At 31.6% G+C, this 14,969-nt stretch overlaps 1 protein-coding gene across 3 annotated transcripts in view; it reads right to left on the bottom strand.

The window, feature by feature from the left end:
- LOC143232733 (atos homolog protein A-like) overlaps positions 1–8,009 on the bottom strand; it is a 50,138-nt gene extending 42,129 nt beyond the window's left edge. Inside the window, exon 1 of one of the 3 annotated variants that reach the window (XM_076468488.1) lies at positions 7,775–8,009. In XM_076468488.1, the coding sequence (XP_076324603.1) occupies positions 7,775–7,790 (16 nt within the window). In that variant the 5' untranslated portion in view covers positions 7,791–8,009. The remainder of the gene's footprint in view (positions 1–7,774) is intronic. The other 2 variants (XM_076468489.1, XM_076468490.1) reach the window with 2 other exon arrangements.
- Positions 8,010–14,969: the final 6,960 nt, after the last annotated feature.

Genomic DNA, 14,969 nt, shown 5'->3' with positions numbered 1-14,969 from the left:
AATTTTGGCATTACAATGCTTTTGAAACTCAAACTATTCAACATTTATGCATATATATTTCATTTGCAAAATGTACACGCTTATCTAACAGATGTAGAAAACCCATAGATGTTACTCTTAGAGTTCATTATATATCTTCAATTAAACGTATGTAAACACACTTGCTTGATCTCTTGACAAACCAGTGTGCTTTGTTTTTCATAAATTTCAATGCTAAAAAATTAACTTCAATAAAGGCTTTCTGTAAAGAAAAAGCCATTCCATGACTTATTTGTATTTTGGAAAAAGTGTTTCAATGTTTGATATTATTGTCATCAATTATTTCCAGAAAAAATATGCACACAAGCAGATAAAATTTTATTTTCTTAAATCCTAGATTTATCATTACCCTTACCTAAAGGTATGAGAAGATAGCTTTATGCAGTTGTATTTGCCTTCTCAGATGCAACATACAATGTTATACAAAATTTCAACACATCACTACAATGCTTCTTTTTTGGTTAAAAATATTCAGTTATTTGTTTTATTTACATGTATATACTAGAAGTATTTAGCACTGAACAAAGTAACTCCTAAACTGTATTTTCTCTTCATAGCAGCATTCATTAATGCATGACACCATCCCTAATTCTAAACCACTACCCACAGAAGACAATTGGCTGGCACTGACACTCCCTATTTTACTATTGCTAATAAATGAATATTGTATTTCATACAAATTTTCTCAAACTTTATGTTCAGTATATATTTCATTGATACAGGCTTCCGCAATAAAATAAATTTAAAGCAGGACTAAGAAATATTCGATCTTACCAAGTGCTTCTCAAAAAAATTTTCTTTTTTTTTAAATATAAGCATTAGAAATCTTGGTATAACATGCGTGTACCACAACAAATGCTTCTCAAAAATTTTTTTTTTTTTAATTATAAGCATTAGAAATCTTGGGATAACATGCAAGTACCACAAACTAATTTTTATTAAAGGCATCAGTTCAAAGAGCTTTGAAAAGACAGAATTAGAACCTTGAACAATGACCTAGCTACTAAACAGGCTAGAATACAGCCTTTTGCTCCTAAGTTACCAGAATACAAGTTAAATAAAATATTATGAAGTCACTTCTAATAAAACCTCAAAAGATACACACTGGAGCAGATAAAAAAGGACATTACTTTGTTATTAAGTCTCACTTTACAATCTGCAAAAGCTAGAAAATAGATTTTGGTAATTCAGTGATAAACAGTGTTGAAACAATAGTATGCAGTATAAATAAAAGTTTGTTTTAAAACATATTGATATATTTATATTGAAATTATACAAAATCTAAAAGCACCTAAACTACACACTTTCCATTGCTCATATAATAAGCATCATCCTTGAAGGGAAAAAAACAAACAATTAGTAGAGTAAGATTTACCTTCAGTGTATGTTGTCTTCTATTTTCATAATATTTGAAATGCTTCATATCTAACCTCCTTTAAATTCTAGGAGAAACCTTGTCTGTTCCTGATGTTTTAATCTCCCAGACTTTTTATTTACACCAGTGAATAATATTTAAGTGATTTAGATATATTTTAAATATTTCCTGTAAATTCTCAAAAATAGGAATATTGTTAATACCTTCTTTTATAAAAACAGAAAAGATACATGCCCATCTTACAGTTATCATTTAAGTTATCTCAATATTTGCATTGTTTACCTTTCAAATACTTAAAAGACATTGCTGTCATTTTTAACCTTGTCAGCCAGCTGCTTCTCATAACCTCTTTAGAATTTCTTACTTTTTCTTACATCAAATTCCTAGCTTTCCTATAATTGTTTAAAAATTTTCAATCTATGTACCATTTTAAACTTCTTAAATATATTTACTTCTAGTTTTTCATCTTTAATAAACCAATTAGTTTGATTTTTTCTGGGCTTTTTTCCTCTTTTTTAAGAAGATACCAATCTTGAATTAGAACCAATACATTTTTAAATTTCATAACTTCATCCAATAACGTATTTAATAACATATCAAACCATATCACGCAATAATCACTCTTTAAATGTTTTCCTACTTCAAGTCTTGCTAATATCTCCTCATCATGACTTTAACAGTTAATCTAAAATAGCATCTCCTCTGGTTGGCTCTTCGACCATTTGGAATATAAAACAATTGTAAAGCCCTATTTACTTGAGACACTACCAATCACACTCTTCCATAGTTATTGCATCTGTATTATTATTAATAGTAACAATGCTTATTTCATTATACAGTTACTCAGTGACATCATCCATACGATCAAGAGATCTATGGCAGTTTCTATTTAAAAACCTTCTGCCCTTGAAACATCTAACTGTAACACATACAGATTCAATCTCTTAACTACTAATATTCTATGCCTTCAATTCTAATAGATTGCAGTTCATCCTTTGTATAAAGTCTTCCCCTCCACTCTTTTAAAAAAGTCAATGCAATACCTCACAACCTGGAATTTCAATACAATTTATACTATACCTATTTGCCATCTTTAACAGATTTCAACAATTCACATTTTATCATATTCTTTCATTTCAATTAAGAGCCCTGAACTCATTCCTTTTGAGTGCCAGTTAGAATTATGACAATTATGCTTATCCTGAAATATACTATATATATCTTCAAATCTAACAGATTCATCTTTAAAATTATTTAATTTGCAATGTTCTAAACCTCCTATTTCCAAATCCATTGTTACCATAGCTATTCTCTCTACTTATTAGCTCCCAATTCTTCAACCTTCTTTATTATCAAAGTACAGTTTAAATAAACTTTACTAAATATCTTTAAAGTTTCACCAAAAACTACATGACCTTATCTTCTTAGTGGATTTATTTTTAGCATATAATTGATCCTTACGTTGAAAATGATCCCACTTGCCCAATCAACCCACCTGTTGCTCTTAAGTATTCATAATAATATTCCATTAAAGCCATTAAATAAGTTATTCTTATCCATTTATCAGAGTATTTAATGAGAGTGCCCCCCTCCCCAGTATATATAAACTTGTTTTTGTTGCTCATTGCAGACACTGTTGAGACATGAAGAGATATAGAAGATGCTGATTCAAATCTAGAGACAAAGCCACAAAGATAGACCATCAGTTGGTAGTCAGAGTCAAAGTATGTATAGCTGCAGCATGTGGTGATGACATCAGTCAGAAATGGTGATTAGGTTGGGCAGAGAAGATAGAACTGCTTAACAAAATTAAGCCCCAAAGCTATTCCACTTTACATTCATTTGGATTTAACTTTCTCATCATGTGGAGTAAAAAGAAATACAAGTTTCTGAACACTCAAAATTCTTTGAAGCCTAAAAAGATATTAAAACTAATTTCCTTCCATGAATTCAGATTTGATTTCTCAATGCAAGTAGCAGCCAAAGCCATTTATTAGAGACTGGTACCTGAATACTAACAGCCTGTCTCTATAGTCTAACTTTTTTACCACAGTTTAACCTTTTAAACTCAGCATGTTCAGATAATTAAATCTTTCTATCTGCAGATTCACTTAAGAATTGTATTTAAATCCTTGATTTGAGTTGACAGTTTTTTTTCACTTTCCAATGAGTGTAATAATTTAGGTCTAGATATCTAAACTACTACATTCATGGATTGTTTATTCTAATACATAGTGACTAGGCTACTCATATTAGGAAAACAACTTACCATTTAAAATTAAGAATCCATGAATATAACAGTATCTCTACTAAATCAAAAAAATCTCTCTAAATCATGTTTTTCTGCAATTTGTGAGCATGATGATGCAACTAATTATCTTTTGTCAGCAGATAACTTTAATATTTACAAAACTGGTTTCCTAATCTAAAGCTACTAACCAAAGAAATTCTTTATTCAACAACTACACCATCACTTAAAAAGTGTTATTAACCTTTTCTCATTAAGTCTGTGGTAATTGTTATTTTATGTTTCATTATGTCACCATTTTTTTAAAACTTTCTTTATCATTTATAGATCTCAATTTCTATTTTTATTTTGATGTATGATGGTGATGATATCTACCAAACCAATAATTATATATTTAATTAAAATTAAGCTATTTTACACTTTATAAATGAATATACCACTCAAATCTCCTATTAATTAATACTATTAGTTACTAATATTGTAGCTACAATTTTCAATTAATAAATTAATTTTCTTCAAATGCATTTAAAATATATAAATACACACACACACACACACATACACAAATAAAATATACAAGTATATATGCAGAATACATATGTGCAATAAAGTCCCTTCCTGTGTATTGTTCTTTCTAAAAGAAAATATGTAGTGTTATATCACACTAACTGTAAATACTGTAAAGCTGAAAGTATTTTGCATTTCACTGCATTTTATGTAAGTTGTGGAAAAATTAACAGTGCATATAAAACTATTTTTCTAAGCTATTTCAGACCAGAAACTAAAATACAGTAGTGGTATTCAAATCATATAGCCTTTGCATATCAAAACAGTGCACTATATCATATCAAATTAGCTATCAAAATTTCTTTCTCTTTGCAAAATAGTCTCTTCATTTATAGTGTCAATATTTTTGAAAGCTAAACATCTAAAGTGAGTGTTTCTTACAAAAACATTTCAAACCTAATTTTCTTCCTTTTATACACATAATATACCACATCTCTAATGCATCAGCAAAATATTCAATTTGGTTTTTCTAAATAATTTTCACATCCTGTTTCAAAATGTAAATATTAAAAAATTAAGTTGATACTGCATTACAATTACTTCATTTTCTGAAATTCTAAGATCTAGGGTGAGCTCCATAACTATTAATCACAAGCTGCAAGTGGATTAAATATACAATATTATGGGTGAGTGAATATAAAACCAGCATCAAAAGACCTGAAACCAGACAAGTTTTTAAAAATATATACATTTTAAGTTCATTTCAATCATTAAATGGCCAAGTCTCCAAAAATTTGAGTAAAGTAACAGTTCAAAGATTTCAACTGCCACATGTTTTAAAAATATAATAAAAAATATCTGCTGTTCACTAATGACCAGCAATAAACTTTGATACAAACCCACATTTACATTACAACTGGTATGTGTACTCTGGTCAGTCTCCAACATTCTATATATACTCTGATCAGACCAACAATAAACTTTGATACAAACTCATATTTACATTACAACTGGTATTTGTAGTATGACCAGACAGATTCTCCCATATTCTATATGTACTCTGAGCAGACAAACATTATTGTGATATGTGTACTCTGATCAATCTAATATTACATTCTATGCACATTCAGATGACAAAATCATGCAATTATAAAAATGCATTAGTTAGATCTTTCATATATAGACACTATTACCCTTTAACTTCATCAATTTTACTTCAACCTTTGAAATATCTAAGCATTTGTTTCTTTTAATCAACAAGTTACGTGTAAAAAAATAAAAAAAAGAAATATGACTCGAGACTAAAGTACAAACAGAATTATGCTAAACTGAAACTTATCACTTACATATTTATCATAGCAAAATTTATATAAGACAATCACTAACAGCTACCTGAGTGAACAAATGACAGCTAATCAACTCATTGAGGTTATCCATTTACTCACCCAATCAAACCACCAAATTCAAACTACATTTATACAACCCTTTCTATCAATAAAAGTTTAATTTATGTCAAAAAAATAAATCACATAATCAGGAAAACTATATTACAAATTCATAATTCTGATTAAGAAGTAATCTTATTAAAGAGTGAGGTAGTATCTGGGCTTCTACAGATTACTTCATTATTCCTAATTCCTAAAGTTTTCATTCCATAACTCATCAATACACCACAAAACATCCAAATTAAATCAACTAGTACTTCCTACACTTTTTTTTTTGGCAGGACAAGTTAAGAGGTCTGAACCTATTTATACAAGGTAACCCTTTCATCCTAGTAACCTTATTCTGCATCTTTTCTAAGTATTCAGTATCCTCTTAGATAAAGAAACCAAAACTGTAAACAGATAATTATTTTGAAAACTAAATTACATGGAATTATGGTCTAATTGCAAAACAAAAATGTTAATGAAGCTTAAGATGCTTTCTGAAAGGGGAAATCTTTTTCTTAAAATCTTTAGTTTAAAAAAAAAATCCTTAAATCAATGAGTAAAATAATTGCAGCATCAATAAGTGAAGAAAACCAAGTTTATGAGAAAATAGTCACTAACATAATTAAAGATACTGAGGGTAATTGAAAAGTAAAAAACAAAACATAAAAGAATATGCAAGTCTTTTAATTCAAATCATCAAATTTGGTTTGAAGTTTTATTTTATGTTTGTTATATGTCAGCACAAGAAAAAATATGAAGAGGAATTACATTAATTAGTGATGAAAATTAAGCTTATAAAAATATTGTGTGGGGTTTGAAAATTTCTTTTTCATATTTTCAGTGAGTAAATTTTTGGTAAACTTATCAATTTTATCAATATTTTCATGTAGAAGAGGTTAAAGGAAGATGAGTATCATTATAGGCCCATCAGTTTGACTTCTGTTGTTATAGTAACGAGTTCAATTGGAAACAATAAGCATTATGTCTTTGGAAAATCTTCTAACAGAGAAAACAATTTTCACCAATCTTTACAATTAAAAATATTGTTTAATGAACAATATTTTTCTATTGTGTTAAGTCACTATGAATTCAGTCAGTATTATCCAAATAAAACTTAACATATACATATGACCTCAAACAATATACACATTTTACTTCCTTATTAAGTCATAAGTTCATTTCAGTCTCCACAAAAGAAAGCATAATATTAACAAGACAAAAAACACGTGTATGATTAACAACACTAAAACACATATCATGTCTATACAAACTACACGTATAACAAGTTCAATAGCAGTAATAAAGGAAAGCTGGCTGAACCACTTTCTACTTAAGTTTGCTCCAGAGTTTATACAAATATATTTTCAAACAGTTAACAGATACATGATCTAATTTTGTGCAAAATAAAGTACTTAAGCTTATTAGGGAAATACCAACACTTATTTTCAAATAACAAAAATTTTAACAACAAAAACAGAAAATTGCAGATACAAACAACTATTAAACACAGAAAATAGTTTCACAAAAATGTATACAAGTAAAATTAGAAAGTGTGTAGAAAAGTAGAACAATAAGTCCCAGTAAAACATAACTACATTATTTTGAAAACATGAATATATATACAACTTTCAAACAAAAGCTACTATATTGTATTCTAGCAAACATTTCTTTCTTCTATATTTATAAAGACCTGTGATACATAAGCAAACTACACTTATTCAGTATAACTATTAAAAACATTAGAAACCAAAATATGCTTTCATATGACACTAAACACCAACCTTATTTTATTACGTGAAACTAAGAGCAATTAATAATTTTTCAAACCGACTTTATTTTTTCTAAATATATTTCTGGGACTAATACATCCTATTTAACATTACTTTAGTTTTTCAGACTGTTGAAAGTTTTTCTTGATCTCCTGCAACTGGTAAAATAGGTTACGCTCCTCCTAAAGTGTCTATAGTTAACTAATAGTAATATATACGTGTACTTTGTCATGAACAATACGTTTTGTTACTTGTTATAACGTTAGGCTAAAAAACTAAAATACTTGGCCTTGACGCTTGAGGTAGTTTGATTATACAATAATTCTCATGTACTTTTACAGTTTCAACGTTTCTCACTATAGAGTAACAGCCCAAATCTAAAGTGTGATGAATTCGAGCTTACCTTCGTTAGGTTTCATGCTCTCTTCTGAAGCGTATCTCTAAAATATCTTCTAAATTTTAAACAAGCCTATTCATGTTGAATGCTGCTGCTTTCACAGACTTCTTACAAAACGTTCCCATTCTAACCTTACTCAGACTTCTGACGTTTCGGTCTTTCATAAACAGACCAGCTGATTCGCAATTCCAGCATCTCAGGGCTGATGAATCACGTGAACAATATCCCACTCCGCCCTTCTTTTTTAGCCAATCAAGTTCAGAGTTATATCAGGCTACAAAACCAGGGGTCAATTTAAAAAAAGAAAAAAATTCGTTGTTACTGTATTCATAATTCCAGAAAAAATAAAATAAAAATAAAGTAGTTTCTCAGACAACATGGAATCTTTGCTGATCATCAAAATCAACTTTTGAGGAAACAGTCAAATATATAAGGATGGAAATATCAATAAACCAAGATTGTCCTGAACGATTATAGAGTTAAACATAATAACAAAAATCAGTGGAGCAATAACAGATTGTTGTTTTGGAATTTCGCACAAAGCTACTCGAGGGCTATCTGTGCTAGCCGTCCCTAATTTAGCAGTGTAAGACTAGAGGGAAGGCAGCTAGTCATCACCACCCACCGCCAACTCTTGGGCTACTCTTTTACCAACGAATAGTGGGATTGACCGTCACATTATAACGCCCCCACGGCTGGGAGGGCAAGCATGTTTGGCGCGACTCGGGCGCGAACCCGCGACCCTCAGATTACGCCTTAACGCGCTAGGCCAACAACAACAGATAAGTATTATTAACGTATAAATCTATTTGTTTCCAGTATTATCCTTTATTCGCGCATTTCTAAATGTTCTCTACTAGCACAGTGGTAACTCTGAAGGCTTATGACCCTAAAAACTGGATTTTCGTACCCGTAGTGAACGTAGAATGCCCACCGCTAGTACAGCGGTAAATCTTCCGATTTACAACGCTAAAATCAGGGGTTCGACATCACTCGGTGCGCTCAGCAGATAGCCAGATGTGGCTTTGCTATAAGAAAAAACAAACAATGAACGTAGCTAACTGTGTAGCTTTGCGGTTAACAACAAACAAACAAATACTGTCATCACCACTCACCTCCAACTCTTGGGCTACTTTTTTACCAACGAATAGCGAGATTGACCGTCACATTATAACACCCTCACGGCTGAAAGGGCGACCATGTTTGGCGCGACGGAGATGCGAACCCTCGACCCTCAGATTACGAGTCGCACGCCTTAACACGCTTGGCCATGCCGGCCTACAACACTTGGTGTCAAATGAGGGTATTATTTTAAATATATATATAAAATAGAACGTTGAAAATACTTGAAATAGAAATTCAACTGTTGAAGGTGGTGACTATAAAGTCAAGTAGTGAGATTCGAGGGGTATTTGCAAAGATAAAATTATTAAAACAATATCGGAAGGAAAGAGCAGAGCATTAGATAAATTAAATAAATCCAAAGATAACTTTAAAGAAAAATTAGAAGAAGATTGAGCAGAAATGTGCAGAAGAATAAAGGATGATCAAGAAGAAAGACACGTCCTATTAATAAAATGATTAAAAATAATATTAATGTAATTGAAGACAAGACTGATGGTGCTATAGGGTACACACAGAAAGGTTACACCAACAGTACTGGAAGAGTACAGAAGAAAAACAATAATTTCAAAACTAACCCCATAAAGACGTGGATAAAGTAAAGAAAAGCATCAATGTAGTAGAACAGAGCATCACTGAGGTAGAAAAGATCAGTGGCTGCATAAAACATTTAGAAAATTAATTATTAAATGCCAAAATTAAACCAGCCATAATAATTTCTGCATTGGCTCAAGAGTTACAATCTGAAACACCATCTTCTACAAAATATGGAATAAGATAACTTATTTGGTCTACAACTAGCTATTACTACTGCTGCTGTGCCATCTCTTACCGACCGACCTTTCTGGACTGCTCTGGTCATGACATTAATTACCAAATTGTATTCCAGAATTTGGTTGGTCAATTAATTAACGGTCAGCTGAGAAAACAACAGACTACGATGGAAAGGTACCATGGGAATCATGACAAATCCAGTTTAAAATCATTTGCAGAGTAAACAGGTAGAATGGTGAATGCCAGCCATCCATCTTGCTGCTCTGTAAAAGAATGAGCGTTAACAACATTGAGTAATCTTCCAGCTAAAAACTATAACAATTAACAAGCATTGGTAGCAGCCTTATCCAACAGGTTCAGAGTGTCATACCAGGAAGAAATAACTAGGGCAGAGTTGAAGAACAGGGTACCGAAGAAAAAAGATACTTTTTACAAATTTTGAGACATATCTCTGAACTGTTATTCATCACTTTCCTGTGTTAAAAATGGTTTTACTTGGTTGTAGTTAAACGCAAAATTCCATGCTTTATCCACTAACCTATTTTTTAGTATCTTAAGTCTACTAATTTACTACTGGACCAATGGGGTTTGTTAGAAATATACAGCTATGTATATAATTATTTTTATCTTCTTCAATATTAACCTCATCCATCTTACTTTTCGTTGTACCTTTGTTCTTTACCTGGAGTTTCCTATTTTAATTAACATTGAAAACTTGAACACACACACACACACACACACAAAGGAAGTGGATTTCATCAACAGGAATATGGAGAATAGGACTGATAACACAAACAAATAACCAGCAAAGATATAAAAAAATTGGGACTGATGACACAATTAAATAAACATCAAATATTTGAAGGATGATACTGGTGACATAAATAACCAGCAAATATATTAAAAAGTGGGACAGGTGACACAATTAAATAAGTTGCAAATATTTGAAGGATGGGACTGGTGAAACAGATAACCAGCAAAGATATGAAAAAGTGGGACTGATGACACAATTAAATAACCATCAAATATTTGAAGGATGGGACTGGTGACACAAATAAATAGTAAAGATATTAAAAAGTGAGACTGGTGACACAATTAAATAGCCAGCAAAGATATGAAGAATGGTAATGATGATACAAAACTGTAAAGATGACTCAGCTGAAGTCTGGATTTAATGAGTTTCATCTTGATCTACTTTTACTCAGTATTCTAGACTCTAGAGTTTTTTTTTTTTTTGCTTCAGGAAGTAAACAAAACGTTATTTACACGTAAATAACCACCCTGAAAAGCTCAAAAAAGGGAATTCAGGATATGACATGTTATAAAAAATATGGCCTCTCATACATCATCTACCTGCCAAAACTGATAACATCACAATAGGACGGAAGCATTAATGAGCAAGCTGTACATTTTAAAAGGAAAACATCATTTGTAACAGTTTATCTCCCCAAACTCAATAACTAAGGATATAGATACTTTGTTTTATCAGATGCTGAAGGTATAGATGACATCAGAACTTTGAGGTAATCACAAGTGGTGATCATCAACCAGAAAACTTTCCAATCTTTGTAATCTCCAGGCGTATTAGTGTACATCAGGAGATTTGTTTATTGAAGGCTAAGCACAGAGCTACATAATGGGCCGTCTGTACTCTGTCCGTCATGGGTATTGAAATCCGATTTCTAGCGTTGAAAGTCCACATATATTTTACTGTGCCAGTAGGGGGCTATACCGGAGGAAGACAAAAACGAAGTATTAGTGCGGGAAAAAGGGAGCCTAACATAAAATGAGGTAGTGACCCAGTTGCTATCTTTCTTGTTCTAGACGTAACAAAAGAAAATATAGCTCATTGGCCCAACTTTGTTAAGAGAGAGAGAGAAGTAAAACAACGACGTGCGAACCAAGGTTGCAAAGATATTTTCAAAAGCACAGTACTTTAAATGTAAAATATACATATGTTTCACCTCAATCAACTGTTGCTCAGTTCAGAAATGGAACCAATGTTCATAATGAACTTAATATGGAGCTGTGAGTAGGTAGACTTGTTGCATAAAAAAAGAAAAAAGTATAATGATTTCTATTTTATAAAGGATTTAGTATGCTGTTAGTAAAAAGCAGACTGACAGTTATTTTGTTCTGATCACCCCATTTCATTTAATATCGATCTCACTTTCCTAGAACAGTATATCATTGCTTTGTGACAACACGGAAAACCGATTTAAAACGTGTGTGTTGAATAAAAGAAAATATCTAATCTTATAAATATAAAGGTATTATATGGTTTAAGGTTCACTTTGAGCGCAAAGCTACGAAACCTTCTATCCGTGCTGCGCTGGTAATGAACTACGAATTTTAGCATTATAAGCCCTCAAACTTTTTGCAAGTCACCGAGGTGCTGTAATATAGGAAATGTGTAGGTAATGCAAGAACATGAATATGGAGTGTTATGATAATCCTCGGGTATTATAGACTCCAACATCATAAAAAAATGTACTCACATTTATATTATATATCACTAGATTATTTGAGTGATGAACACAAGAGTTACGATTTATATAGTTTATTTATTATATCACCCCACTAATTCTTATTAAAGGTCACCCCATGTTCTGCCCTCAATATTTTTAAAGGGGGTACTAAAGTGTATAAAAGTCCCATACTTTATTATTCGAACAGAAAATAAACTCGAGTCGCATACTATTATGATACTGACTTTGATTTTCAAGATTTGTTTGGCTAGAATTAAACACGAAGCTACACAATGGGCTATCTGTACTCTGTACATCGTAGATATTGAAACCTGGTTTTAGTGGTGTGAGTCCGCAGACATAACGCTGTGCCACTGGGGGTCTTTTAAGACTTTATAAGTGTTCATGATGTGATTAAGCCTTGTTGGATTGGATGTGTAATTACGTTACAGTTTTTAAACGTTTTCTTACCGTTAAGCACAAAGCTACATGTTGGGCTACCTGTAATCAGTCCACCTCGTGTATCGAAACTAAATTGTTAATGCTGTAAACCATCGTACTACCGCTGAGTCATCAGGAGGCCAAGTTAGAATGTTATTAAATTTATAAAGTACTGTATTATCATGTTTTATACTAAGTGTGTATGTAACTGGTGTTTAAATAAACATAATAACAATAAAAAATTAGAAGCTATACCTTTATCTACTCTCTTGTTATCTTATATTTTGAAACAACTCTTAAAACAAATAAGATAAAATATTTAATTTTTAGGACACCTCGAAGTTGGAATATATATTTGATTTCCGGTGAAAGGTTTACTTTAGCTCTTAGGAATTCAAAGTTAATGCAACCTTAATGTTAGGATACTTGTTTTTAGTTAATAAAATTCTACATTGTTTTGGACTTGCTAATTTCATCCCTGCCGTCACCAAATTGAGAGTCACTTGTTAATATTGTCTCTAAGGTGCTAAATGAATATACTTTAAATTTCGATGTAGATTTGTAATTGATCGTTCTTTGTGTCGATGAGCTGGCCAAAAATTATCGTGTAGTTCATTTCGCGTTCATTAGTAAAGTTTCTCGTAGGTACGATGAGACTTGTAAGAACGGAACAGCATAATTACATTTTTAAAATGTGTTTTCTAACACAGGAAAAGACAAATATGCTGCTTGGGTGACATTTCATTTTTCTTTATAATAAATATGTTTTTTCAACAAAATAAATCAATATTAAATAAAATATTGATCCCATTACATAAAAAAGTAGTAGCCATTTCTTAGTTTGAATTTAGTGTAGGGATTTACCTAAACACGCTTTTATTTGTTTTTTCTTAACAACATTACTTAGTTCAGAATACAATTAACTCTGACGTGTTTCGTTCGAATAAGGTTATTGACATCAAGCCATGTAGCGGTTTACGCTTTAACAGTACGGTGTTAAGAAAAAAAGGGCTAATAGTCTTTGATCAGGAAAATAAAGTATCTACCTCAGATTGCTTCTATGGTATATTGTTTGATGTGAGGTAGTTAAATTTTAACTGTGTATAATAAAGTATGGTATAAAAATAATGGATGTTAGTAACCGTAAACTAAGAAAATCCTATAAAAACTGTAGCTTCCTCTAACGGCAGGGCGGTATGTCTGCTGGCTTATATCGCTAGAAACTGCGTTTCGACACTCATGGGGCAGTGTACAGATAGCCTATTGCCTATTTCGCAGCTTTGTAGTTAGTTACAAGCAACCAAAACTACAATAATAAATAGCAAACGTGTTGATATTGATTTTAGTGTTACCAGGAAGAAGTTAATAAAACGATGAAGACAATACGTCGTTAAACAAGATCGAGTTTACAAACTGCTTGCAGGACGTTTATTGCGATAATTGTATATTATTCAAGATCAACTGAAAACTTGAAGAAAATAACATAGGAACCTAATATTAGTAAACGAAATATGTGACAAGCAACATTATATATTTATATTTCCACAGTAAACATATTTATTCACTAACATTGCAGAGAATTAGGTATTACACGTATACTTTTTGTTTCGAGCAAAGCCACATTAGGCTATCTCTTGTGTTCACCGCAGTGAATCGAATCTCGGATTTTGGAGTTATAAGTCCGCGTAGATTTACAGCTGTCCCTCCGGGGGACGTATTACATGATAACATGCCGATATAGATCACATCGAAGTAATTAAAGTATTCTACTTACAGTATATACATGTACATACATCATGCCTATACGTCATGTCTGTAGCCTATCATATTATTGACTGATATTGAAACACATTTTAACAGCGTGACCATTACCTTTCTTCGCGTTTTTCTGTATGGCGACAAAGTAGTGTTAAAACGTAAAAATAAAAAGTTGATTGACATCTGTTACAAAACCATTATAAGATGTTTTTCGTTTAAGTATTTTGTAACACGTTTTCCAGTAATAAGTGAAAACACTATAAGCAACAAAAGAAAGATAACTAGAAAACGTGTAGAAATTAATGAGAAGGAATCTGTGTGTGTTCTTATAGTAAAGCCACAGCGGGCTATCTGCTGAGCCCACCGCAAAGAATCGAACCGCTGATTTTAGCGTTGTAAATCCGGAGACATACCGCTGTACTAGCGGGGGACAACATTCGACTGGGCTCGTCCAGGGAGAAAGAATGAAGTGATTTTTTAATTTAATATAAGCTATCGTTATCTTCGTAATTAAGAAGACAACGGAATCAGTGTAGCTTTACTATTGTACAACAAACTCAACGAACGTTGCTGTCACACATTGTTCTATTATATTTTCGATAACGATTAAATGACCTCTATTTAATTTTAGAATATGA

The sequence above is a fragment of the Tachypleus tridentatus genome, chromosome 11, assembly GCF_004210375.1.
Source record: "Tachypleus tridentatus isolate NWPU-2018 chromosome 11, ASM421037v1, whole genome shotgun sequence".
Lineage (NCBI taxonomy): Eukaryota > Metazoa > Arthropoda > Merostomata > Xiphosura > Limulidae > Tachypleus > Tachypleus tridentatus.
Note: the sequence above shows the minus strand (reverse complement) of the source record. Positions and strands in the feature narration are given on the sequence as shown.